Source organism: Ischnura elegans, chromosome 3 (genome assembly GCF_921293095.1).
Source record: "Ischnura elegans chromosome 3, ioIscEleg1.1, whole genome shotgun sequence".
NCBI lineage: Eukaryota > Metazoa > Arthropoda > Insecta > Odonata > Coenagrionidae > Ischnura > Ischnura elegans.
This window is the reverse complement of record NC_060248.1, coordinates 65,915,969-65,943,560: the sequence shown is the minus strand read 5'-3', so window position 1 is coordinate 65,943,560 and position 27,592 is coordinate 65,915,969. Positions and strand designations below refer to the sequence as shown.

The window sequence follows — 27,592 nt, the reverse complement described above, 5'->3', positions numbered from 1 at the left end:
AATGGGCAGGAAAAAAGTGAGTTCCATAAGCAAAAGTGCAAACAACACTGTCACCTTAAATTCAAATGGATTTCGTGGATAACCCAAAGAAAATGTGAATGAGGTAAATAATTACCGAGAAAATATTATGAACAGCCACTTTATTAACTTTAATACAAAAAATTATTTTTCAATGATATTTGTTTTAGATCCAGGAGAAAGGAAAGAATTAAGTTTTGGGTAAATCGGACCCAGCAGCATTAATAAAATTTTAGTGGAAATACATCGAACTTAAATCCACTCCAAAATTCCACTTTTAAAATGTTCTGCTTTTTTCCAATGGTGTAAATTTCAAGGGATTCGACTGAATTATATTTGTTCTAGTTTACTTGATCATGTTTTTAATGTTACTGATAATGTCACATATAAGGTCAGTGACCCAGTAGCCCGTATATTTCATCATTAATGTCCGTCGTTTCGGGTATAAATTCAAGCACCAAGCCCATAAGCACAGAAAGATAAAAGCAATTACCCTAATGGTGAAAATAATTTTCACTAACGCATTAGTGAAAATTCTCATGAGCTTCTCGACCACTTAACTACGAATCATACACCAAAATAACCCATTTTTAACTATTTACACATGTTTCCTCAACCACATCCTTTATTTTGCATCTTCCTCTGCGAAACTGATGCGTTCATATTGCATCCAGATATTATCAGCCATTTTTCCTTTCATCATATATTTCTCTTATCTTTATTTCTTTTGTGTCTGAATATTATTTTGCACTGCACTGCGTGTTGTTTCGTGAATGAACTAAAGAAAAATAATTCATTCAGGATTTAATCGGCAATTTTTTTGTTTCGGCCATTTTTAACTTCCATATCATCATAATCCACGACTGATATAAATATATCTTATTTTTCCTGAAGTATATAACATTAGCCTGAGTGCGGTTTCTTGAATGAAGTATTAAAAACCGATCATTCAAGTGAGTGGTACGAAAATAAAAGCCCAGTTTTTTCCCATAGATTCTCCAAAAATATGAACATAATATTCATGAAGTCCCCAATACTGAAATAAATCCAAACGAGTTCAAAATCCTTCGCTGCCATTTCCACGCGCGGGTAACACTGGTACACTGATTGTACGGCAACCGATTTTGCCACGAAAAGTATTGAGGGATGAGCATGGGAAGAAATGAGAAGGTGACCTTAACGCCTGTGATTTAAGGAGGCAACTAGGTTGAAATGCACATCATCATTTGTGAAAGAAATACGATCTAGTGGCATCACTGAGAGATGCTGAAATTGCGCGTCGAGGCACGCCTCTAATCACGGGGACAACGCATGATATGCCCACTTCCATAATCACTCTTTCAATATAACAAGGCTAAAGACGGAAGTATAGTATCATAACATACTGAATCGTAGGCTCATCATTCACCGATATACAAGCTGGTATCAAACTTGATGAATTTATATTTCCGCCAAATGTTGTGGAATTTTTTTCCTTTTGAAAAACATATTTTTGAAGTTCCAATCACTCATGCGTCGGAAAAACACCCTAAAACAAAGGAATAGAATGTTTATATTTCTTGTAAGTTCTATTCGGGAAATGCTGCATTGAAAACGTCATTCTCCGGAAAACTCTCCCAGTAGGAGGAGTGAGTTGAGCGAAAAATATTTTCAACGCAGAATTTCCTGAAAAGAACTTACGAGATAGATAAAAGAAGTTGCGAATTTTTTAAAACAAAATGCTTTTATATATTTGAAAGGTGATTAGGGTTTTTTCATATTTCTAAATAAAACAAAAAATCGACCCTGCGAATGCCAAAACACATAACGTGCAAACTGCTGGCTCGAAATTTTAATTTTCAAAATAATGCGCTTGGGTACGGCCAGTGATTCACTAAAACAAGAAAGATAGCTGAAGGTATCACCTTAACAAAAAACGTCGTTCTCACACGGTTAAGTGAGGAGCAATATCGATTACTTGATAAAGATATTAACGATAGATGATTTCAGCATAAAGAATGTTAATAAGGTGTTCGCCAAAAAATGTGTGAAAAACAAAATGATACTCCTTCGATGGTAGATTTCTCGGAAGAGAAATGCTAAGTAGTCACTTCAAGTGAATTTATCCTCTTGCAGCATTCGACTTAATTTTTCTCTACGAATTTCCAAACGCAGCCGCCGAATTTCTCGCCACCTACCACTCCATCATAGAAAAAAATTTCCTTCTCGAATTAAAGGCCAATCCTAAATGGTACTGAGTGGATACACACTGAACGGATATGTGTAAAAAAAAACATCGTTATACTCGCAGTTACTTAGTCATTATCAAGGGCAGCATTAGATAGGTGAAATGTAATACGCCGTAGGGAATGCAGCCATTGACGCACTTAGCAAAGATGGGCATAACAACAACAGTGGTAGAAAATAATGAGTTGGCTGCGTTTCTACCAGAGTGTCGCGCCACGAACCGCGGTTTCATATGCAAGCCACAATACTGGCGGAAAAAATGCGGGATCTTGTTCGTCTGGAGGCCGCTCGAGGTCGCGGGAGTGCAGAAGGGAGAGTCAATTTCGAGAAGGTGTATCACAGGAAAGCATGCGTGCAAGGGAATACATGAGAATCTGCGCGGGAGAAAAAAACTTTCTTTGCACTCTGTATCCTCGAAATCTTCCGTCGTGTTTTTTTTTCGTCGACATTTTCCATAACGAAAAGACAGAGGTCGATTATCAAAAGAACAAATAAGCAAAGAAAAACAGGAATATTAACAAGTCAAAAACGCGGCACAGTAACTATCTAATTCATTTATTGAATTGCCTCCGAAAATGTAATGTTTGGTATGCATTCTCTCGCATGAGCTACGCAGTGCCATAATTCTAATTTTAGAAATAACAGGTTTGGTGAAAACATGGTGGAGGGGGAGAATCAACCGCCTTTGGAAAAAATAATTGGAGTCCAAACATATTATATCACAATCGTTGTAAAATACTACACAGAGATATTTCAAGCATATTTGGACGATAATTTTAATTCATTGTGGTGAAATAATGAAAAAACTTATTTCTATATTAAAAACCTACTGGTATTTACATATTTCCCTATACCTTTGTATTTTACTCGACCGGTTTAAACACAAAAAAGCTATTATCAGAAAAAATAATAATTTCACACCACATAAGATTTTAATGTACCTCTTCCACAATCCACCACGTTCAAAATTTCAAAATAATATAATTTATCTGCATACGAAAACTGTCTTTGCACTATTTTCGGTTCAAATTCATAACTGCTAGTCACGTCAAAATACTTTAGGATTATAGGCTGAAGAATACAACAAATAAAGTAGCTTCACGTAATATAGACATGCTTCATCACGCGATGCACTAGCATATCTCCACATCTAAAATTTATTTTCTCAGATGCCAGTATTTAAGCATCAATGAAATCTAAATGACAGCAAGTATTGAGTGCTAATATAAGTGACATGCATATGTGCAATCTTAAATTCATAATTAACCACTGAACAACCAAATTTTAGTTTACGATAATTTCTATATGATGAAATCATCTATTGTTAATACATATTTATTTGAAAGACTGCTTCAATTAAGTACATTAACGTTAATAATGAACTCCGCCGTTTTGACATGGTAACTAACTCCAGATTTGCATTCCATGACTGAGAAAAACTATTAATAGAAAAGCAGTGCTTACAACAGGTACGAAAAAAATCACGAGGCAGGTAATATCTATTTTTATCTAATATCAAAATATGACATTTCTGGATAAGTTTTATGCATCATTCCAGCGGAAAATCTTAATATTTTTTCAATTTTACGTTTTTATCATTATTAATGACTTTTTCCATCAAATCATACGTACGAACGATATTTAATGGCTTGTATTTGGAAATCCGAAAAGTGTAATAAGAATATTTTAACTCTTGGTACAGATCTTGTGAGTGCGCCTGTACTCGGCAACCCATTGCGCAAGAACTGACTCGAGTTCCAACGCACGCTGGCGAGAGCAACGTGTCTTGTGATCTAATCAGATCTCGTGTTGTGATAAATCCCCTTCGAAGCCTATCGTGCAAAAACCTCCTTTTCCACCTTTGAGAAGGTACTTACACCTATACTCTAATATTGAGTGGAACCTATTTCCTTGACGCTCCTAAAATTCAACGTCACCACATAAGGCATAGGATATATATAGGGGGCCCAGCCCCCTTCAATTCCCAAATGAGAATTTTTTATAGAATTTAAGTTATCTACCACTCACCGTTTAGAGTTATCGTAGTACTACCTATCCATTTACTAATACTATTATTCTTATTTCTTTTTTTTTAATTTGACACTAATTTAAATATAAAATATCATAGAGTGCTCGATATTAAAATTACTTAACCTATACTTATTTACTCTCGGGCCCCAATGTGTAATCAAGTAATTATAACCTATATAATAAATTGACAATTGACTAAAATAATTACCTCATGGGACTATGTTTCATTAGAAGCTGGCAACTCATCCCGAGAGCTAGAATTCCAAATCAATATTTTTGAACTTAGAATTCAAATACTAATTCTGACGTTTTTTAGACAATTTTCAGACACGTAAGTAAGATCAATCATCACATGAGAGGCTAAATTCATTTACATTCATTCACTCACACATTCATTTACGAGCAGAATCACACTGAAAACAGGCTTTCCTTCACCACTTATCCTTTTTCACTGTAAGTTTTCCTTTACTAAAGCATTCACCGTGCCTCATTGCACCGTGCCCTAACTGTCATTGATCGCTTGCATCCGTAACGGCCGTCCAGAAGTTTTTCTCACCAGATCGACTTGGGGAAAAGGCAGATTCAAAGTCTTGCGCGTTAAAAAAATTTCAAGCTTTCACCTCGGAGAAATTCTACGCAATTCAAGCAGCATTCGAGCCTTTTGGATATAGACAATAGGTTTGACTATTATGAAACGAAGGCAACTCGATAACGTACCACCTTTTAATACTAATTTTTTACGAGAGCCCGAAAATCGACTGAGAAACTTTATTATTTCCACGGTAACATAAACGATATTTATCAAAAATGAAGGAGAAGATTGTGAACATGACTATATTTCCCAGAGTAGAGAAGGTCCAATCCGCTTTGTCTCATGTTAACTCTAACTGATAACCATTGAAAGTGAAGATTCGAATGAGAAGAAAAATCGATTTTCTTCTCATTCGAAATTCGAGGTTAGTTCAAAATGCTAGGATTCTAAATTCTAACATCTCTGTTCATGATGTAAAGGGAACGCACACTGTACAGTTGACCAGGACAATTAGATCGTTAGCAGCCCTCAATCTGTATAAAAGTACAATTTTTTCATAATTTTTCGTAGATGACAATTTATTTTTTTATCTCCGAAAATGACAATTAGCCATAAAACAATCAAAGAAAGAAAATACTTCTGCTGGGATAAATTTCCAAACAACCATCCATCACATGGCATGCAACAACATTCAATTTTGCTTCTCGATTAACCGGTATATGATGATAAAAATTCCTGTAATTTATAGGAAAGCTCAGTAACATACGGTTACAAACAAATCGGTTCTGTTGATTGTAAGACTAGCAACTTTATACTGAAGGTGGATGAGAATATCAATGGTAATATTGCGTTTATATAACAAAAATAATGTGATGACCACTAAAAAAGCCAACTTAAATCATCAGGAACGTCTTAGAAGTGTTTAAGAAAGTCACCTAGTACTACGGTATTTATCTTTCACTGATGACCATGGCCACTTGCTTAGGGAATGTACGATAGATGCAGTGGACAAATTTTGTGACGAAATGAGGAAAAAGTATCGCTGGTTTAGCACATTCACGCACCACTTAAAAATGCACTTCAGTTTTGGGGGTTGGGAAACTTCGCTGATTGAAAAACAATTATATGATGCTAATAAAAATATTAAGCGATCTCAAGAATAGAGGAAAATAAATCTATACTTTTCGATTACATGGACCATCTTCAATTAAAATTTTGGCCTCAAATTTTCAATTGACTTGAACTAACATAGGTATAATGTTAAAGAATTATTAGTAAACCGCCTTCTGAAATTAGAAGTCTCACCTTTTGAAAAACATTTGATATAAAACAAAATGGGGCGTTTAAGGGCCTCATGAAAACCATATTTTAACCATGACCAATTGTATACTTTCAGGATGAAACCAATTAAACCCGTATTAACATCGAAATCAACTATTTTCACTGTCACGATTATGAGGCTCTATCATTGCTCAAGCAGTAGAGTAGGTGAGTGGAGTTCCTATTTTCCGGAAGTTATTGTTGCAATTTCATAGCTAATATCAAATTAACATTCTTTATAAACCAGGATGTAGAAATGGTTGATGGGACTTATTAACTTTAAGGGTGTCGAAATAAAAACTAAGTTTTATCGAAATGCGGAATTCCAATCGCGAAAACTATCGGTCGTATCGTAAAGAGCGCATTTTCCATTCACTCTGGAAGGTCGACGCGCAGTGGTCGAGTCCCGATGGTAGGAGGTCGCGGCAAAATGCCAACGGCAAGACGCCTACTCCTATGGGGTAATCTCTCAGCATCTCTTTCCCCGGCTCCAAGAGGTGTGTATCACATCGGAACCAATCGAACACGCGGACACCGATCTGCCCACCGCGACGACCAATGGGACACCAACGGGGAGGAGCCTCGGAGGAAAACAGGTGAAAAACCAAGTGGAATGCCGTCGGGTCGCCACAAAACGTCTCTAGACGTCGTAACGCGCAAAAGGCTTTCTCGTATAGGGAGGAGTCCATCGCGAAGAGCTTTAAACGAGAGAGGTACGAGTCGCAAGCGACACGTTCGCCAAACTAACGCATTGCCGAGCGAAGTGAGAGAAGCTCCTGAAGGAGACCGAAGGGCAAACCAGTCTATGCCGAATACACACGAGCGACCACCGGTCAACGAACAGCTCCAGCCTTCGGTTCCATCGAGGTTCACCGAGAACAACAACAAAACTTGCGGGAGGACACCGGAGGGAGATCTGTTCTCGATCGATAGCCTCCGCCACGGAAGTCGAGAGTTGAAGTCTCCGCGGGGTCCGCTGCTCCTGCCACCACAGTCCTACAGCCGATCGCGTCACCTTCGAGTAAAGATGAAGAACGGGCGCGGCGGATGGAACGTTAGGGCGTCTGCACTCGCCCGCAACACTTTCAACCCGATCCGATCCATCGTGGAGAACCTCCGGCTGGCTCCGCACCCGGACAAACCCATGATCGCGCTCTCAATCGGTGAGTCCACCCGTGATCGGACTTTCCGCATGCTCGGAAGCGAAATTCCGCCTGCGAAAGGGAATCATAGTGTGAACCTAAGGACTATTTTCGTTTTATTCGGGCGATGGGGAGGGGGAGAGCGGCGATCCGGATGTCGCTCGAGGGTCTCTGGGTTTCTTCCGCGCTGCCAACCTACTCGATGGTTCCACATGCCCCAGCTCGAAGCCGACTCCGTAGCGGGAATCAGTCTCGAACTTTCTCCGCCACTTGTGCCTTCGACCTGGATTACAGGGACGATGATCTTGTCACTAAGCGCACTTGCGGCGGCATTTCACAGAAAGTTGGAAGTGTAACATGTTGACCATAATTTTGATTCGTAAGACATAAAAATTAATCGAGACATAAACTTTGATTTCACTGTTTTATACACTGAAAAATGTTTATGACAGAAAAATTGAAAATTGGTTGTATGAGATCATTAAACTCATGTTCAGTCAATACAAAGGCAATTAATATAAAAATTTAATTCTAACTATAAGGCTCAAATAATTAAAAGGCTACATTAAAGCACTAAGCACTGATAAAAACATTAAGATTACAGAAAAATTTAATCTGAAGCTAATGTGCATGGCTAACATTCCATTTTACTTGAACTATTATTCATCATTAAATGCAGTTCCACAACACTGATGCTCAAATTCGCGTGACTATGAAAAAAGCTCGACGCTTTCCGTGAGAGATGAAGTTGATGATACATAGAGTGACTGCCTTGATAATGCTCGTTTTTATTTTGTCTCATTTATCCTGAAAGGTGGTATTAGATTTAATTGCACAGACCGCGTCAGGGATTTACGCGTCGAACAGATGAAAAACGTTTTTCTGGATATTGTATCAATGCCGAAAACCCCCAGAAGATTAGTTCCCATAAAGTTACTGAATGGTCAGTTCCCGATACTTAAGTCATCGTACTATGCATTAATGGGATCAATTTTTATGACTACGTCACAACTTGAGCGCGCCAAAATCCACTTTTTTTTTACGCCGCAGCAGCCTAGACGAAAATGTGCGCAGCGGTTAGTTGCAGCAAGAGTCAAGGACATAAAGAAGATTATTACGTTGACACCAGCTGTAACCACGATCGTAAGCAGCCATTGCGCAAGCGGCCCTGACTCGTCCACTTTAGTTCGGATGACGATTCCACTGCCGGCAACGGAAGAGACTTCGAAACGTCTACTTTCCTATATGCATGTTATTCGGGTGTGCTAACTGATCATCAGATATCGCCTCGACGTTTCGTGATCTCGGCTCTTCTTCAGATGGATGTGATGTACTCACCGACAATGAAGACATCAAATATATCTGAGGAAGTGACCAACAGAAGTCACGAAACTTCATGGAAATTTCTTATCATCACGCGTCACACACGATGCATATCACTACGCTCCACTAGGGCTTCAAGGAAGATTTACTCTCCGAACAAAATTTTTATCCAGTAAGTCGGAAAACTGAGTCGATACGAACGAATTAATGGTTTATTTTAGTATAATTTACTCGCTGAAACAGTGACCAGTAGAGGTCACAAAACGTAGGGACAGTACCTTATCGTCGCGCGACATAACTTAATAACAAGCATGTCACCATGATCCGTTGAAGCTTCAATGACCGTATACACTCTGAACAAAGTTTTTTCCGATAACTAGGACCACCGAGTCGTTACGAACGAATCTGTAGTTGCCCTCCATTTCCTACTATAGTTGAAGAAGCGACCAGAAGAGGTCACGAAACATCAGTACGATATCTGACCATCATGCGACAACCCCAAAGTCATAAGCCGATAAAGCTTCAATGGGCGTTTACATTCCGAACGAATTCTTCCCCAGTAACTCGGATCACCGAGTCAATACGAACGAATCAACCGTTTCCCTTCATTTCTTTTGCTTGTTGAAGACGGGCGAAGTGGTTACGTGTCACCCCTAGCGACGGTCCCCCTCTTTTGACTCCTGGTTGACCTTGGACACTGGAACCGCCCGAGGCTGCAGCCGCAGAAGCAGTCTCCTCCGCCTCCTCCCGCTGGACCTCTGCACTCAACCCCCACCGCCGCCACCACCACTTGACCGAGCCTCTTCTCCGTTCCTCCTCACCCGTCCATGCCTCCTCATTCTATATTCAACTCCCATTCTTCCGATTATCCCGGACACCTTGCCCCTCCACCATTCCCTCCCGCCATTCCTGTTGCTAGTTGCCTCCCCTACACTGAACCGGTACACCCGATGTGCCACGAAAAAGCGATTTATTCGGGAGTGCCGACCAAATTAGCTCCCTTCACCAAATCGGAGCAGACCCATGGAACGCGGAGTACAGAAGGACGTTGTGTGCCCATGGGGCTCCGTAAATATAAAAATAAATAAAACGCGAAATGAGGCGGCGGAGCTAGATAATAAAATGGAAACTCGGTAAACTGGAGTACAAAAGGGAAAATATGCAGAATTTTTCAATGGTCGTGGAGTAACGGATGCCCCTGATTTTAGGGGAAAACTTGCATAGTGCACTATAGAAGAACGGCATGCTACGTCACAGTTGCTTCACTTTCATAAACATTAATTGAATTATGTGAGGTGAAATTAGGACTTAATTTGTAGTAATGAAAATTGAGGGATGAAAAACGCGGGCATTCTTCCGCGGAAGCTGCTGACATTGAAAATTGTTCCCGGAATTATTTAGCAAAACAAGATCCGTTACCTTAGCTTTCTTTTCTTCAGAATGGGATGTCGCGCAAGAACGACCTTGCGCAGGTGATTGACTCGAAGCTGAGCTAAATATGGATTCACAACTCAGAGCGCTCCTTTCAACAAACCAAACGCAAGGTCGCTTGCTGGGTTGAAAGAACAAATCCTTAGGGAAGACCTGTTTTCTGTCATGAAAAGTATCTATTGTACCTTCGCATTCTTTCCCGCCAGGAATAGTAAAAGAATTTGAAAACAAGTTAGTAACGCAAGCCAAAATCCCCGTTTCATGTTTCTAATTTTAAGCCAGCCTCTTCCTTCATCCACATAAGCATAAACCCAAAGGTTATCAATGAATATTATATCCTCAGAATAAGCATAAAAGAGAAAATAACTTCAATTGCGATGGATAAACCAAAGAGAAGAGACGCTGAGCTTGGCTTATCCTTTATATTTTCGGATACTAAGCCCCGAGTAAATCTTTTTAACACACTTGATAATACGTATTTTCCCAGTAAAATCAGAATTTTTGCAGCCATGAAATATTTAAAGTGAATGTGAAAAAAATTCAAGGGGATATAAATATTCCTACTACCATTCACTCACGGTTAGCTTGACCACTAAAAGGAGATATCCTTGAACGCTAGGTAACGCCCATTATGCTAATGGCAATTCAAAACTATCAACCTAACTATGTTTCTCATCGACTGAAACAATTCTACACATATGGGCGTCGTTCCCCACGTTAGATAAACTCTTCTAGTACCATTCAGAATCTGATTCCCCTCAGCTGACCTTCGCCTTTCTAATTTAGCGCTTCCCGACCGTCAATACTATCCTGTCGAATCATTCCGGGCCAAAATAGCAGGGGACTACCGCGCCCAAGATGTTTACTCTTGGATTTTTTGTATTTTCCTCTCTGCCATCCTCAGAGCGTGGAGAGGGGAAAGAGATTCTGGAACTGATTTTTCTGTCCGCGCTTTCTATATCAGCATACTCGCCATTTTTTTCGTCGCCTCATTTTGCTGTTATTTGAGAGGGGCCGACACAAACTGGTTTTGGCCTTTGGCGGAGGTGCGTCACGCTGGAGAACTTCCGTTTCAGTCGAAGCAAGTTGCGTCAATTTCGACGATAACCAGTTGCTAGCTCGTGTGGCAATACATACGATACTTGTGATCGACAATCAATCAAGTGTCGCAATACGTACATTTTATAAAATTATACGTTGAACTTCACGCTGCAATAGTTCGATTCCAGAGTAAATGATAAATATAATTTCTTTGACGCACTTTCATTTGATATGCCCTGGAAAAAAGCTCAAAATTAAATGCAAATACACAGAATATAATCAAGAATCTAACTGATCGAAAAAAATCGATCCTAACGGAGTTGATAGTCGATTTTCAATAAATTACCTGTCATGAATAGTTACTTCTCGATTACTTCGCCTATCCTAAGCCTCAAGTTGTTCATGAATCTAATATAGGATGCAATATGTTGAAAACGAGATAAATATATAGCACGCAATTCGGCTCGAAAGTAAATGTATCTAATTTACATAACCGTAGAAAAAATACAGTGAAACTAGCTGAGAATTAGCATATTTTGGGATTTAATTATTGCCAAATGTTAAAAATTTTTCCTAAACTTGATAAGTTAATGTGCGCTCAAATTATGCGGTAGTGTAAAGCCTAAGATGTCTTACTGGACTGTGTCAAAAATTCAAGGATGGAAAGCTGAGAGTGGGAGATGTAAGGCAAATCTTTCGATAATGATGAGGGTCAGGTTCATTAAAAAATTTAACTCATTTTAAGTGATTCTAGGACCAACCTCAAAAGTTTTTTTTCAAATTCCTACGGGCGTGAATGGAATCTTTTTTTTACAGATGGCATTAATTCATTCAGTGCCACCTTCCATGAGAGACTCTCCGAAACATAGTAAAAAAATCACTTCATCCCATCTACCTGTCTTGCAAGTCATCAAGAACAGGTCGAAACAGATTATTATCCCAAAATACACATCGCAAACGATTTCCTTTCCTTCCACTCCGCTCTTTTTATAACCTGGTGTCTTTACTCTTTACATCTCCCATTGCGTATTCCTGAGGAGGATGAGTAAAAATGATCAGTTCCCGACCATACTTGATAAAATATTCTTCGTAATTTTTAATTACGCTCGCCAGCCTCGATTTTGAAAAATATATACGTGGTAAAATTCTAACCATGCTTTGAGATGTTTTTTAAAGTTTCGTTTCCCAAACTTCCGCTACTTTCTTATTTAGAATCCCTAATGAAAATACAGTGTCAATTCTCATGCCTGCCATGCCTAAGTAGGATCCGAAAACGTCAATCACATCGCTATTTTTCTAGCCAGTGGGTATGGCAAATTTGTGCTCATTATCTAAAGCCCACAATAATCATCACCAAATCCGCTTTCATCCAGATTCTAAAGCTTCTAATTCCTTCCTTTCCAACTGCATGAGAAGATATTAAAAGATTCATAGCTTATGCTCCGATGATTCTTCTCCAAGAGGAGGATAAGGACATCTCAATCTAGTTGTTTTTTATAGCAGTCGACTGAAGTCGAATTTCAACGCAGATTTTTATGGCCCTTAATTGATAACTTCGCCAACCAGGCTTCTGAAGATGGCGCTTAAACTACACGCATATTTATACCCCACCCCTGAAAGCGTTCTCTCGCGTCGATCAACATTTTCTCCTCCACACTCAAGAAAAAAATTCACATCCCCACACACTACGAAATTCCACACGGTGGAGCTAGAGCCCAATCCAGTTCCCATGTGAGAACCCGCTTTTTAATTTTTCTTTTTCACCTCACTCGTTCTCCTTCCCCAACTATTTTCTGGTCGCTTGGTTTGCAAACCCCACCCGCTCTGTGTAAGCCGCACCTTAGATATTCTCCAACCACACTATTGGAACGTTTCCAACACCGCATGAGCACCATCTCCTTCACAACCTCTCCACAGTGAACCGCCCGCAAAATTTACCTTAAAGTGTGGGTAGGGGCTAACACTAATCTTCCGGAGAAATCAGCGATTAGTGTTTGTAAACTCCTTTCGATTATTATTTCGTGCATTCGACTCGTAGTCTGAATTAAATTAAATAAATTTAAAAGTACTATGAGCTTCGGGAATCGGGTTGATGCGGTGGCTAGAGAGTTGGCTTCCGACCCCGTAGGCTCGTGTTCAAATTCTGGCGGTGGCAGTAATTAATCATCGGCCTCCCGATCCTTGCATGAGTGCGGTGTGGAGGGCACTTCAGGTATAGCACTCTGTCCGTCGAATGGGTCGTTAACCCATGGTCTTTGGTGACTTTCGTAAAGAGCATGCTAATGCGGACGCCGAAAAAGTTTCTCTCCACTCATAGTTCCCTACTCGTACCTCATGGGGTAAATGACTTTAGCTACTGGCCGCCTCCTCCAAATACCACACGACAATGAGCATTTTTCGTTCACATGGAGCTATTCTAGTGCCCAAGAAAGAACTCTGTGTACTTTGTGAAGAGAAAGAAGATGGTTCACAGACTTTTTGATTATTTATTTGCAGTTTTAAAAATTAAAACACCAGTAAGTTCCCTCTTTTTAACCCATTGCCTATTTCTTTGGTTAGCGGCAGTGAGCTCTCAACGTTTTAAGCAATTGACACGGAAAGCAATTGACGTGATTTGATGTAACGATGCAACCATTGGAGGCACTATTTAACATTCACTAACGCCTCTTTCCAGGTGATGAATTTGGTGCCAAGTTAGATCTTCCATTACTACCACGCCGCGGACTTCTCCAGATGGCGGAAAATTTCTCGAAATTATACAAGCAAAAGGCCGGACGCAGGTTTATTCCGCTGAAAATCTTTTGTACCATCGAGGTATGCAGGTGTCGCATTGCAATTTTGCGGCAAATTAGATGATGCCATCAGTCGAGACAAGTCTATGTTTAGTTTTAAAGCCTGTCCAAATAGCATAGAAAGCTTATTTTCTACTCAAGATGAGTATCATTACGTGACGAGGAGTCAGGGCGTTTCCCGGGAGTTAATTTTCTCTTAGCTTTACTTTTATCGAGGGCTAAGAATAATCACACCACTGTTCATTTTTTTCACATGCTGTCGACATGAAGATTTTAAGCGACAATATAGAGATCTATAATGGTCTGCGAGTTCGTTTTGGCGCGGTGTAGAAAAACCCTTGAGGCGTAATCGGCCCTATATCGACAAAGAAAATGTGCCAGTGTCAACAAAAAATGCCTGATTCGACCCACGGAGTTTTATACGAGACTAGAATTCCTCCAAACTTAAATTCAGGAATGAATAAGAATCCTACTTTTCATTACGCTGTGTTGATTAAACAGAACCATCAGTTAAGGATATTACTTATAACACCAGCTAGAAATTTTTAGATAGGAACTTTGATGGGGTGAGGAAATTCGAACTACATATGACAAATGTGAAATACCAAAACAATAGCACCTGATTAATAACCTCTATACTTTGTTTGGGGAATTAGATGTAAGAGCCATGAAGTGGAACAAAAGATTAACAGACTATATGGTAGGTTTTTACAATACATAAATTAATAGAAAAAATTGATTACAACTTGAATTATCCGGATTCCGGGTCATACGATATTTAAAAGTTGGGCAATCAAACGATTAGTATATAATATTCAGATGAATATTTTCTCTTATAGTTTTTCAAACAACTTACGAGTTCTATTCCCCAGTATAATCAACGCAATCAACGTCCCTCAACCAATACCATACATTTTCTTACTTCCCCATAATTACTTTCTCCAAGTCAGCTTGCCAACCCTCTTATTTGGCACCCTACTGCTATCCAACCGCACTCTTTCCTAGACATAAAAAGTGCTATAATCGAGTCATTAAAATGATACGCAAAACGAGAAAATTAACGCTAACAATTATGCCGATCTGGTAAGATGAAATTATTTTACCGAACTTTTTATCATTGAATTGACATTCAATTCTCAATTGAATTTCACGTGGTTTTTCATCTTACTATCGTTCGGGTTGTGTTCACTAGCCTCAAATATGAGGAAGATATTGACAAGAAAAAATGTAGCAAATAGGAAGAGATATGAAACTAGAAGAGAAATATAAACGGTTGTGGAATATATGTCGACAAAATGCGTCCAATTCTTTCTACCTTCCGCTGCCGGACACCTGCGTGACGTTGATAGCAAAAATGAATTCATCTTCCTGACACTCCGACAGGATGTATGTCTTCTTCGGAAATTAACATTTGCGTAATAAAGTCAAGCTTTCAAGAATGTTACGTCACTTTGAGTCTCTTTGATTCTGGCAAAGTTTCAATTGCATTCCAGCTTCCATTTTCTGACTGAACTGACTTCTCCCTGAAAAATAGCAGCCAACCGATATGTATCAACATTTGCTACGATGACTGAAAAGGGCTGAATATTCCATAAATCTTCATTTAATCAGGATAAAAACTCTACGAATTCCTCCAAGGGAAAAATAGCATATGGGTAATAGATAAAACTTGCAAAAAGTAAACTTTAGTAATTGCTTGAACTTGCTAAAAATATAATCTGGCACCAGTCTAAAAATAGGAATGAATTTTTCAAGAAATGCCAGCTTTGCGAGAGGTTTCTGAGTTCTTATTCCCTCCGAACGTATTTCTACCGCAAACAATTGAGGACAGAGCCGTTTATGCCCAATCATGCACAGGCGCGCGCCGCCGACACCGAAAACTAGTGCACGCCTCTGCCGACGCCGAGTCCGCTGAAAAATAAGACCGAGGATCTCCCAGAATATGCTTAGTACTATGATGCATACTCAATACATTATATCAGTTTTGCACTTCTTAATTCATGGAACTCACCTTTTAAATCGATTGGCACTATTCGCTTTGTAGTGAATCGCATCGACGTGAACGCCATCGCGCGCCGCACACCGCAAAAATACACCCGGACGCCGCCGCCATCGGATTTTTACTGTCTACCCTAGTTTGAACCATTATAGACACGTAATTTTTATTCGGGGGAGGAGGGAGAAATAAGGGTGCTTGGGTGGCATGTGGGTTGCCTATAGTGATATTTTTTGTCGTCAAAGCCCACGTACAGGAAAATCATGCATTTCATTACGCCAACTACATATTTCGTTTGCATAATGATGAAAGTTGAATTAATCGCACTTTAATCGCACACATTACTGTACCTATGTACATAAAAAAAATGGAGTGTCAGAGGATAGATAATGGATACCCTTGGGCTAGTAATCTCCCCAGCTGATGTATCTCGGGTAGTCGCCATAAGGGAAATATTTTGGCGTCTAGAAGTATCAGGACCAGTATTTTCCCCTGTACTGTTTACATTACCGAAGATTCCAACCACAAAAAATTCTTGATGCAGCCGTTTTATGCCAACTCATGCCTCCTTTCTATAAAACCAACGCTCCCGCTTGGAGAGTAACACCGCTGACATAACGCCCTTGATAAAGTGATACTCACGCGCCGATCCCATCACCAGTACCTCGGATCGTCTCACAACAGCCACTCCTCTGATGTCTTAATACTTCCATCCCCACCCTTAGACCGTCCTCCATTTTCTGTCCTTTTTGATTTTGGTCCTATACATCTCCAGCGCCGGGACTCCGATGCCCTTAGTTTGCCCTCAGCATCCGATCACCTTGGCATGGCGTGATAGCCCAGCAGGTTTCTTCTCCGCATCTCCCTCCCTCCGCCCGCTCGCGGTGGCGCTTTATATTTATTCATTACCTCTCTACGCCTCTCACTCCCCCCGCTTATTCTCCAGTACCGAGTTCTCCGAAACAGATATTTTGTTTACCGCAGATCTCGGAATGTCGGAGGTCGCAATCCTATGTGTCACAGAAACCACACGGCACTCTACGCCTCGCATTTCAGATCGGAACTCGGATTCCATTTAAGATCGAAGATTACATGCCGTGAGGTGATCTTAGCTCCGGGCAGACGTCTGTACAGAATATTTTTTTCTTCCAGTCAGATACCGTCACACTTCCAGGAAATTTGGCAGTTGTATCGTAAACGCAACTATGCAAGGGAGAGTAACAGTTTTTACCAAGAGGTTGACACTATGCAAGTTAGTTTGAGTGATGGGAAAAAGTAATTCAAAAGTCGGGAAGAGAAATATGATTTACGATGACACGTAAATACGTACGATAATGCGTACTCGTATTTTCTAATGAAATCTCAGAATTATATTTTTCACATATTTAAATTAAATATTCCTAACTCATTGAGGCGACGAACTGATTTTTGATAGAAATGAATAGAAATAAACAATCAACCCAAACGCGCTGTGAAACCGAGAATAAAGTCAACCAACCAATCTATTTTACATACTTAACACCAGAAACGAGAACATAAAAATTGAAAACTACATTTAAAAACGTCGAATTTCACGTACAATTTCACAAACAATATTCAGGGAAAGTTTTCAACTAATTTCATATTTCCATCCGAATTATAGAATCAATAGATAATCGGCTAATTTCACTACGTGCAAATGTCACGGAGACTACTTAGAAGGGGTGTTCGAAAAATTCATTTAAAATGCTATAAGGATAACAAATCAAATTAAAACATAAATATTAAACACTATAGCCTTAAGTAAGTTGTTTTTCTCCCATCGTCGCGGAGAGATTGTTAAAACGCTTTAAAGAAAGTTTTAGATTAAAGTTATGCGTAAGAGTACTCCAATATTTTGGTTCCGTTTCAGTATAAAACTAGGGAATCAATACTTTTTGGAAGTGAAAGAAACGAAGAAGGGCTAAAAAAAAAAACAAACAGCATATTAGAATACTAAAGAATAAGAATACCTCGTAATTAGGTTCTGATGATAATTTTTTTTAGGCTGCAGACGTGATTTTGTCTTTTTCCACCACATTAATTATAATATTTACAGTAAACCTCAACCAAATAGCAGTATAAAATTAAAAAGAGAGTCGGACATTGTGCAATGTGTTTGACACGTACTGTCGTTGAATGATCTTTTTAAAATTCCAATAAATTACATTAATACCTTCATTATCCGTATGACATAACAATTTTTCTACGTCATCAGCGTAAAAATGTCATTTTATTATTCTCAGTAATTACACATTCTTTCACTCAACAAGTAAACATTTTTCTCTCTGCTTAGTGCGGCCAGTTCCTTGTTATGCGAAATTCTATCGTCATATCAAATATAAAGCGAAGTCATAAGATATGACTCATCCCTTTACCACTTTGGTTATAACGTCATCCTCTCAATTATTGGCGTTACTAATACCTCTTCTTTATTTAAATTCTTCCAGCGAGTAACCTCTGCCGGTCAACATGCTAGGACTACGTAATGAGCGTCAATGTGACTTCTACGACTAGCATTTTGCCGCAGCGGAGAGCAGGGCGTACCTCTTCCATTTGCGGTTGTCAACCATCTCTGGAGATAGACTCCGTAAATCTGCTGGCACTTGTCTCCGCGGTTCACATGGCGCCTAATAAGTGAGCTTCACGGCTATCACGCCGATGGAGCATGGAAAATAACCAGTCCGGTCGGTGGCGATGCGCAGGTCATATACTAGGAACGGAAATGGCCACGTTGCCACATGTCGCACTTGGCAACTCGGATCCACTCCACGTAGTTTCCAAGCATTCAATCTATGCACAAAGCTTCTACAAAGGTGGTAACATCCAGTATCCCTGCGTTTATAAATCCAGGGGTCAAAGTGCGCAATAGGCTTTCTTCAACACAGTATAACCTCGACAATGAATCGACAATTTTCTGGTGATTTCACTTGCCAAAGATTTTTGGCTGGTTGGTCTCCACGGGCGGGAGAAAGTGAGAGAGCTCAATTCCCGTTACTCAGAAAGTACTCAGAAGGTTCTGCATCCCATGTATCCTCTCCACATACTTAACGCCATACCACCACGCAAGAATTCTTTTAGCACGGCATCACTATGGCAGCAAGGAACTGCGCATTAAATTGGAGTAGGGGAGGTAAGATCAGTGCAAGGTTTTCTTTTTTTTTAATTGTACCGGTTAGGGTACATTAACATGAAGCGTTTTGGGAGTTAGATCAGCCTGAATAGAATTTACCTCTCTTTTATTTCCTCACTTCGGAGGGGGCCCGGGACCCCTGCAACCCCTGACAGCAAGCGATTTAAAGTGGAAGGTAACAGGAACTTCTAAACTAAACCCTGTGTTGAAAGCTAACGCTCGGCCAAGAAGTTTGATCAAATATAAAACTGTAGTCTCTTTAATCAAATCAATGTCGTTCATCAACATAATTTAGACCTAATTCAGAATAAGTGACATGAATAAGACACATTTTTACGGAAATAATCAGCAAAGCACTGTATGTATTCTTTTCTAGTTCTTTCGCCGTGTGAACTACAGCAACTCCATTTATCTTTCCCAAAGAATATTCAGTGACATTTCAACCACGCGAATGAACTGAAAGACGGGCCTTATACCATTAATGACGATCACTCAGTAATTACGAAACTGACAGTTTAATGTCTGTGAGACTTGAATAAAGCTTACTGGTGGAGAAAGCAAATCTCATCTTAACAGAATCACATCGCGACGGGACACGATTTTTCCGGAAAAATATACCCCAATGATTGCATTCACGAAGAAAAGTACACTGAGTGAACATATTTTGTAACTAATCGTAATAATAATGGGCCGGCCAGCAAAGCAGCTGAAACAGGACTTGAAACTTAACGGAGGAACCTCCACAAAACAAATACTCGTATTTATTCACGGTTAACTTTGAAGCTCGGAGTTATTTATCGGCAAGAGCCAATTATAGCATGCTAACGGCTATGGAGAGAATTTTAAACCTGGATATATGTTCCAAATTCCTCAGCGAAAATATTCCTCCCTGAAGTTAAACGTTGAGTGTTTATGAGCACGAATTCAGTCGTCTTCGGACGTCTCGCGGCGAAGGCATGCTAATCACGTGGTCCTTTAGCTTGTTATGCGTAAACTATCGGGCTAAGTTCCAGCCGTTTGTAGAGTGCGCAGTAGCAAACGCAAAGGTCATTTTGCGCAGTTGAGATAGCCTGCATTTCGACATTGGCAGGGTAAAAAGTATAAATTAAATCAGTGAGACTCCGATAAATCACACAAATTTTGTTGATTTATTGTTTTTTGAATTTTGAGGTTAATCTCGGAGCTTGAAATGCAACAATATGCTAATTTTGAGGTTATGCAGAAGTGAATAGAGAAAAATTAGCTAATGAAATTTGGCAGATTTTAACAGTCGAACATAAGCCAAATGTTCTACAGTCGCTAATTAATTAATCATTATTAAAATTTGTAAAATTTCATTAATCTGATTATTATTATTATCATTACAAGTAACATGAAGTTTCAAAAAATTATACCATCCATCATCAAGTCTATTGTATAAATAACTCATTCACTATCTGAATTCAACAATGGCTATAATTAAAATAATTAATACCCGCTAAAGTTAGCACTCATGACCTATCATCCAAACGGAATAAAGGAACTTTTTAAAGAATATTTGGGAAAAATTAGGAATTTTTATTAAACTGACTTCGTTCGCTAGGATATACGCCTGGCGACACAAATCTAAGTCTTTGCTCTTATTCGCTGCATTTAAAAGCGAATTTCACGATACTAAGTGAACTTATATTTTTTCATTATTAACATTTTCATCAAATCACTTCTGCCGTCGATTCTTATTTTGTGGCTTACATGAAAAATGATTTGGGCATACCTCGAGGATAGAATACCTCTCAGAATGTACGAAAGGTAAACATAATACGCATAGCTGTTTATTCCCATTCTATGTTTACGCGTATTTTTCCCTAAAGATAGGAAAGTAGGACCGTACTTATGGCTTGCACCTTACCCCCCCACATCAGCCATTCTTGAGGAAACTTGTATTTATTGTTGTAAATTCTTTAATTTTGAAAATGTGAAAAATAATTATGCTATGATAGTAAAATAAAATATCGAAGGTAAAGTATATCGCAATCATTTATTCTCATATAATATGCGCAAAATTGTAAAAATAACGTCCTAGAGCCTACAGAAGAAGCGATTTAATCATAATAAGCTTTTCAGATGCAAGGTATGGATAAATTGCCATTAGAAACATGAATTAAGTGTAATATATGAGCAATTAATATTTGTTGAAATTTAATGTCCATATTCTTAACTAATTAAATTTGCGAAGGTAAATTACCAATAAACCGTAAATATGCGTAGTAAATTTAAATACGTCGTATAATCATGAGGAAGGAATGAAATTTAAGTTCCTTCTCTGTGCTGTTATCTTTTTTAACCATAATAAATTTCAAAACACTGACTAAACATAAAAGATGACTGAACAAACTAAGTTGGAGAATGGATGAGAGAAAAAAATATCAGAAGAGCTCGTGATTTTCAAGGCAAATAAAAAAGAACAAAGAATGATATGATGAATGAAATAGAAAAATTAGTAATTTCAGGTAGTTAGCCATCATTTTAAGAAAATTTAACGTAAAGTTTCCGATGGAAAAGACGTCATCGGGCTTTGACCAACAAAACAATGCAAAGGTTCACGAGTACTTCTATCGATAATGGTCTCGAATAAAAATTTTTAATCAGTATAACGAGATGAGTTTACAAAATCAACGATATTAAGTTTTCCTAATTGTTTACCGAGGTGGTATCTGCAGCAATAAATTACCATTGCCAGTTAATAAAAGCTTGAAATTCCGTTTTGCGACGCGCAACAAATCAATGAAATGCCGACGGTAAAAACTGGCAATACCGGTAATAAGTAGTAAGAACTCTTACCAACAAATTACATGAAAATTTTAATGACCACACAAAAACTATGACGTAAAATTAATGATTTATTTTTGAAAATGAAATAATTTTATGACTTTTAACAACTCTATCTTTACTGAATTTATCATAAGTTGACTTTCAACGGCCTATAATCGATAGTAATAATCCTAAGGCTTATCACCGCCTCCGTATAAGGCGATACTAAAATTTTTATTTAATCTTTCACAGGGGACCCCACCATTTTTGGTAACCTAAAACCTCCCCAAGAGGCAGTAGAGGCTGTCTGTGCTAGTGTCCAGTCCATGAAATACAACGGATATGCTCCAAGCGTCGGTAAGTTTGGTGTTTTAATTGCTAACTTTAGCGCACAAAAATAATTAAAGCCACTTTTTATTATGTTTTAGATGTCAAAGTTTATCCGATGTTGACATATCACCCTTCAATCAAAACTTAAATTAATTGAAATTTTCTGTAAAGAGGAAATCCATTCGTTCGTCCCTGTTCTAAAGTTTGTACAATTTTTTTCAGTTATTCGGTATGGGAAGGTAATGGTAGATTTGGAGGTGTTACAATTTAAAATCCTAAGGCGTATTGCATAAACATATTCTCATTTAGTAAAAGTAATTTTCATGTGTAAAATATTTTTAGGAGAATATTCTTGCTTAAAACAGCATCTGTGGTCTCCGTCGACTTCAACAAAAAAAACACGCAAAATAAAAGTTAGTCAAACAAAGATGAAACAGTAGTCTCATAAGCGCTCGGACATATTCTTAATTCCAGTAGACCTTCCACAATGGGGAAATCATATCATTTATGCTTAAAGCCATCTATATGAACTCTAATTCTTCAGTTTAACTATAAAATTATAATTGGGACAATACTTTAATACCGTCCACATAAAGAATATTACTGCTAATTTTTTTGTAAATTTTTATATTTTTTTTATTTTCCGAAGGAATTATCTTATTTTTCTTATGACAATGTATTGTGAGATCGTAAAAATATATCTTTTTGCTCTGGGTATATATTTTTTCAATGCACACGTCGTGAGTATTATCTTATTTCATTTAGAGAACTAAAGTGTAAAACAGAGCGAATGATAAAACGCAAATACAATCAATTTCTGATTCCTTCAGATTTTATTTGTCAATTACCCTCTTCATAACTCACGACATCGCCTCAAAATTTCATCGCTCATCCAACTAAAAAGCGTCCATACAAGTCCCCGCGTCGCCATTGGCGCCCGCTTCAAAATCACGTCGGCACAGCCAACGAATTTTGTAGATGCCGGCTTCACTGAGATGGAAAATAGGCTCAATTCCAGCGACTATAACTTCTGAGCCATTGTCGACTTAAAGCAATTCAACTAATAAAGGACACGATGGAAGCTATACGCAGCGAAATTCTTAGGCCGTCTTGAGCCAAAACATTGAAGACGCATCTACACTTATCGACTTAAATAAAATCACACTTACCGAGTTTTGAATTCACATGGGTCTGAAAAAAAAAAACCACATTTAACGGATTAAAATAAAATATTCAAGAGTAATATTCCAACATATGTTATTTTTATTCCATCAAAAATAGGAATGACGAGATAACTTCAGAATTCAGAATTAATCGCGATGTCTCGCTTTTCCGATGATCTTCAGCAGGTGGGTCTTCTGGAAGATATTCTATCAAATCTTCATGCTCAAATAAAAATGAATGATGTATTTTGGGATGCTAATATTCGTTAACTCACAATGCATACGATAAGAGGCAGATCATCCTGGCAACGGACTTCTACTGCATTCACGCGTGATGAATCCTTAATATCCTGCGGAATTATGCATTTTGCAATACACATTAGTAAAACATTGCAGATCCTGTAGGATAAACCTGGTGAAATGCCGGAATTCGGATGGCTGTCGATTCTGCCCACTGTAATGTCTCGAGGGATGATATTTTGGTCGTGAATAATGCGTAAAGATAATTACGCCTTCATAATGCAGTCATCTGCTTTTTATTATTTCTAGCGCAGAAAATCCATCCTATTACTTTAATGTATAAAAACTTACTCAAAATCATAAATACACCAGCAAGAAGGGAAACACAAAGAAATGTTTTATTGTTACCTTAAAATATTTTAACTTTAGACTTAATATTATGGATATTAAAATCATTTTAAAAAATTGTATAGCAGTTACTTACCATCTTCCTCTTGAAACTTCTCATTTTAGGATACCCAGAAGCTCGTGAAGCAGTTGCAAAATACTGTTCCACTCCAACATCAGTGGTGGATGCTAAGGTGAATATAATGAAATTTTCTCAGATAGCATATACCTTGAGAAGAAGTAGAAAATCTGTAGAATGAGGATGTAAGAACTGGAAATATAAATATGAATCACTACACTGATAATTAAAACATTTTGACACGCAAATGATGCAGACATCTTTGACAAATTGGATGTGAGGGGAAAATATTGATAAAATAGAATAATAAAAATTTGAACAATTAAAATTCAGTATTTCAATCAATAATACCAATAATTTTTAAGATTCTTATTAATTAATATATCTAGGAATATTACAGCATATTGGAATACAACATCATTTTGGAGAACAGTGGGTGTAATAAGAGCAATAAATGAATGTAAATGAAGGAGTTAAGATAGTTTTATGAAATAAATCATTATGAGAATCGATTAAAAAAAACTTAATACACAATTTCACGCATAAATATTCATTTGGTAGCTTTTTGCTCTTAAGCTAATGGTGCATCATAAATTCCTAAGTGACCTATGTGCCTATCTAAGGATAATTTAGAAAGGGGTCAAATACAATATCTTACTTTTGCAGGATGTCATTCTCTGCAGTGGCTGCTCACATGCACTCGATTTGTGCATTTCTGTGCTGGGGAACCCAGGAAAAAATATTCTTGTGCCTCGCCCAGGATTCTCCATCTACCGCACCCTTGCTGAAGGTCTTGGACTAAAAGTCAAGTCTTATGATCTCCTGGTAAGTGTTCAATGTTAGCCCTTTGGCCTTAATTATTACTATTAGCCCTCATCATGGCTCAGATTATCATGAGGTTCTTTCCTCGAGAGGTAAAAGCAGAATAAATGAGCACAAATGGCATGACCACAGCACAAAGCTGTGCATCTAAGCTTACAAAATAATATGCTGGGTCTGAGATTCTGGATATTTACAGAAAATAGGATTAAAATGTTCAGAGATTCATTTTACCAGATGCGATTAAAAAATAAAAGATGATTATTTTTGCATTCATTCACTAAAATGTGGACAAATAAATATAAATGGCATAATAATCTTCTTCTTTTCGCCCTCCCACTAGCCTGAACAAGGATGGGAAGCAGATTTGGAGCAAATGGAGTCTCAACTGGATGCAGACACAGTTGCTATAATAGTAAACAACCCTTCCAATCCATGTGGATCAGTTTTCTCCAAGGAGCACCTCCTTAAAATCTTGGATATTGCACGAAGAAATTATGTGCCAATTATTGCTGATGAAATCTATGACCACTTTGTAAGTGAAGTTTAATTTGGTAAAAGCTAATCAAATCATATAAAAATTATTTTTATGCTCAGTTTATGAGGAACCTTTCAACAAATATGGAACACGAGTAATAATAATAAATTCAACTGATTTATGTAATAACACCAGAATTTATTTATTTTAAGCATTGACATAGCACAAAAGTGTGATTTTTAATTGTAACATGTTCAATTATTAACTTGACATTAAAAGAATAACACAATATACATTTTTTACAATGTTTCAGGAATTATAAATGAAAAAACTAACTATTTTTGTTGTTGATAATTTATCCAAGGTAGTAGAATATGAGCAGTATCCAGTAACCTTCTTTTCTGGATATGACTTAATTTACATTATATATAGATTTAAGCTTAACTCTCATAAATCTAAAGGAATATGTTTGAATGATTTTTTTTAATGTACTGAATTTCTATATGATATAACTGAAAGTGATTTGAGCGAATTTTCCATTTGCATTCTAGAATGCATGAGCTAACTCAATTGTTTCATGAGAAACTCAATTTTTTCTATCCTTCCTGTTGCTGGTGCCACTCTCATCTATCAAATCTCCAAAAAGCTGTTAAAGGGTCCATACTCGGGCCTCTCCTTTTTAGTATTTTATTAAGTAATTCAGAGATTAAATCACCCGTTGCTGGTATCACTTCTATACTGATGACCTGCATATATATCTAGAGTCTCACCATTCTATGATCAACCATCCTATCGTGCTGATAAATGAGGATCAAAAAATCCAAATAAGACAAAATATATAATACATGGAAGCTCTCATGCATAAAACAAGCTCAATTCAAGGGAACTGCCAAAAATTATTGTCACAAACATCCAAATCAACAAATATCCCACTCAGTCAAAAGTCTTCGAGTTTACCTTATATTGGGAGGATAAAAATTTGGTCACGAAATTTTAACCCTTATAGCTGATGCCACTAGGAACCAAAATTAACAATGATCTTTAGGTGGAAAATGCAACATTTCTAACTACAGAAACTTTAAGGCAAGCACTCCGATTGGCTGCGTGTTTGCCCTGTAGCCAGATCCCTTGGATAGATCACGATCTGCGGCAGGCATAGTATTTGAATGACTTATCCAAAGCATCCATTAACATGGCACACTCATGGCCAATAGGAGTGCTTAGCTTTAAGTTTCTGTAGTTTACTAATGGTGCGTTTCCAACATAAGCATCATCAGTAATTTTTGTTCCTACTGGTATTAGCAATCCAGGGTTAAAATTTCGTGACAATTTTTCTCCACCCTGTATATAGTGATACCTAAGATTGGTGTGATCAAGTTACTTCACCTACCTACCTACCTCACAAAAACATGTTCATATAAAGCTGTAGGATGAAGTATTTTAGATACTTAATCCCAATATCTCTGCGCCAGAGGCTAGTTGAGATTGTTACATTCCCAAGGACCCCAAAATTCTTGTTTCTGATTTATCTTTAATGCCCATTATGATGAACACCTAACTCCATATTTAACGATACTGTACTGGATAAAACTTGATAAGAAAAGAAAACTCCAATAGTCCAACCACTATTTAAATTACCTACATTCAAAACTCCCTCATACTCTTATGACAATATGATTTTTAATGCCCAAGTTGAAAATTGATTGACCCAAATCACACAATATTTTACATGCCTAAATACTGTCCCAATAAGTTTGAAAATTCTTTTCATTCTTCTTGTAAACTGAGGAATTCTTTGCCTGATAACATCAAATTCTCCATAGATGTGCTGCAATTCAAAAGAAGTATGAGCGACTTTTTGTCTAAGTGATCTTGTCTCTTCAAAATTTGAAAACATGACTACCTTAGACGATAAACCTAGCATTTTATGACCTCTGTCTGTGTTTTTCCTCTTTTTTCTTCTTTTTTTAAAACAAATTACTTCCCATCATGGCATGTGTATTTCACTGAATGTTCAACAGGACACATTCTCAATACTACTTAAACTTACTTCTATTTCTATTACGTAGATATTCCTTGTAGACTATCATAGACATATTTTGGAAGTTTTTTTAGTACAAATAATACTTCAACTCCTATACTTAACAGGTTTTCCCTGGTCGTGAATTCTACTCTTTGGGATCACTCTCAGAAGATGTTCCAATCCTCACCTGTGGTGGACTAACCAAAAGGTAAGAAAAGGGATGCAATACATTTATTTGCAAAGAAACAATTATTATGTGCATATTTACATATCCCTAAAA

The 27,592-nt window shown here is 37.8% G+C and overlaps 1 protein-coding gene and 2 long non-coding RNA genes across 3 annotated transcripts in view; 1 reads left to right on the top strand and 2 right to left on the bottom strand.

The window, feature by feature from the left end:
- LOC124155956 overlaps positions 1–24,077 on the bottom strand; it is a 26,657-nt gene extending 2,580 nt beyond the window's left edge. Inside the window, exon 1 of the long non-coding RNA XR_006864246.1 lies at positions 24,011–24,077. This is a non-coding gene — a long non-coding RNA (uncharacterized LOC124155956). The remainder of the gene's footprint in view (positions 1–24,010) is intronic.
- Positions 6,529–27,592, top strand: part of LOC124155955 (tyrosine aminotransferase) — a 23,832-nt gene continuing 2,768 nt past the window's right edge. The window contains exons 1-6 of the mRNA XM_046530194.1: positions 6,529–7,290; positions 22,046–22,150; positions 24,040–24,107; positions 24,659–24,817; positions 25,155–25,346; positions 27,438–27,520. Coding sequence (XP_046386150.1) covers positions 6,537–7,290; positions 22,046–22,150; positions 24,040–24,107; positions 24,659–24,817; positions 25,155–25,346; positions 27,438–27,520 — 1,361 coding nt within the window. The 5' untranslated portion in view covers positions 6,529–6,536. The remainder of the gene's footprint in view (positions 7,291–22,045; positions 22,151–24,039; positions 24,108–24,658; positions 24,818–25,154; positions 25,347–27,437; positions 27,521–27,592) is intronic.
- Positions 24,729–27,592, bottom strand: part of LOC124155957 — a 16,654-nt gene continuing 13,790 nt past the window's right edge. The window contains exon 2 of the long non-coding RNA XR_006864247.1: positions 24,729–24,898. This is a non-coding gene — a long non-coding RNA (uncharacterized LOC124155957). The remainder of the gene's footprint in view (positions 24,899–27,592) is intronic.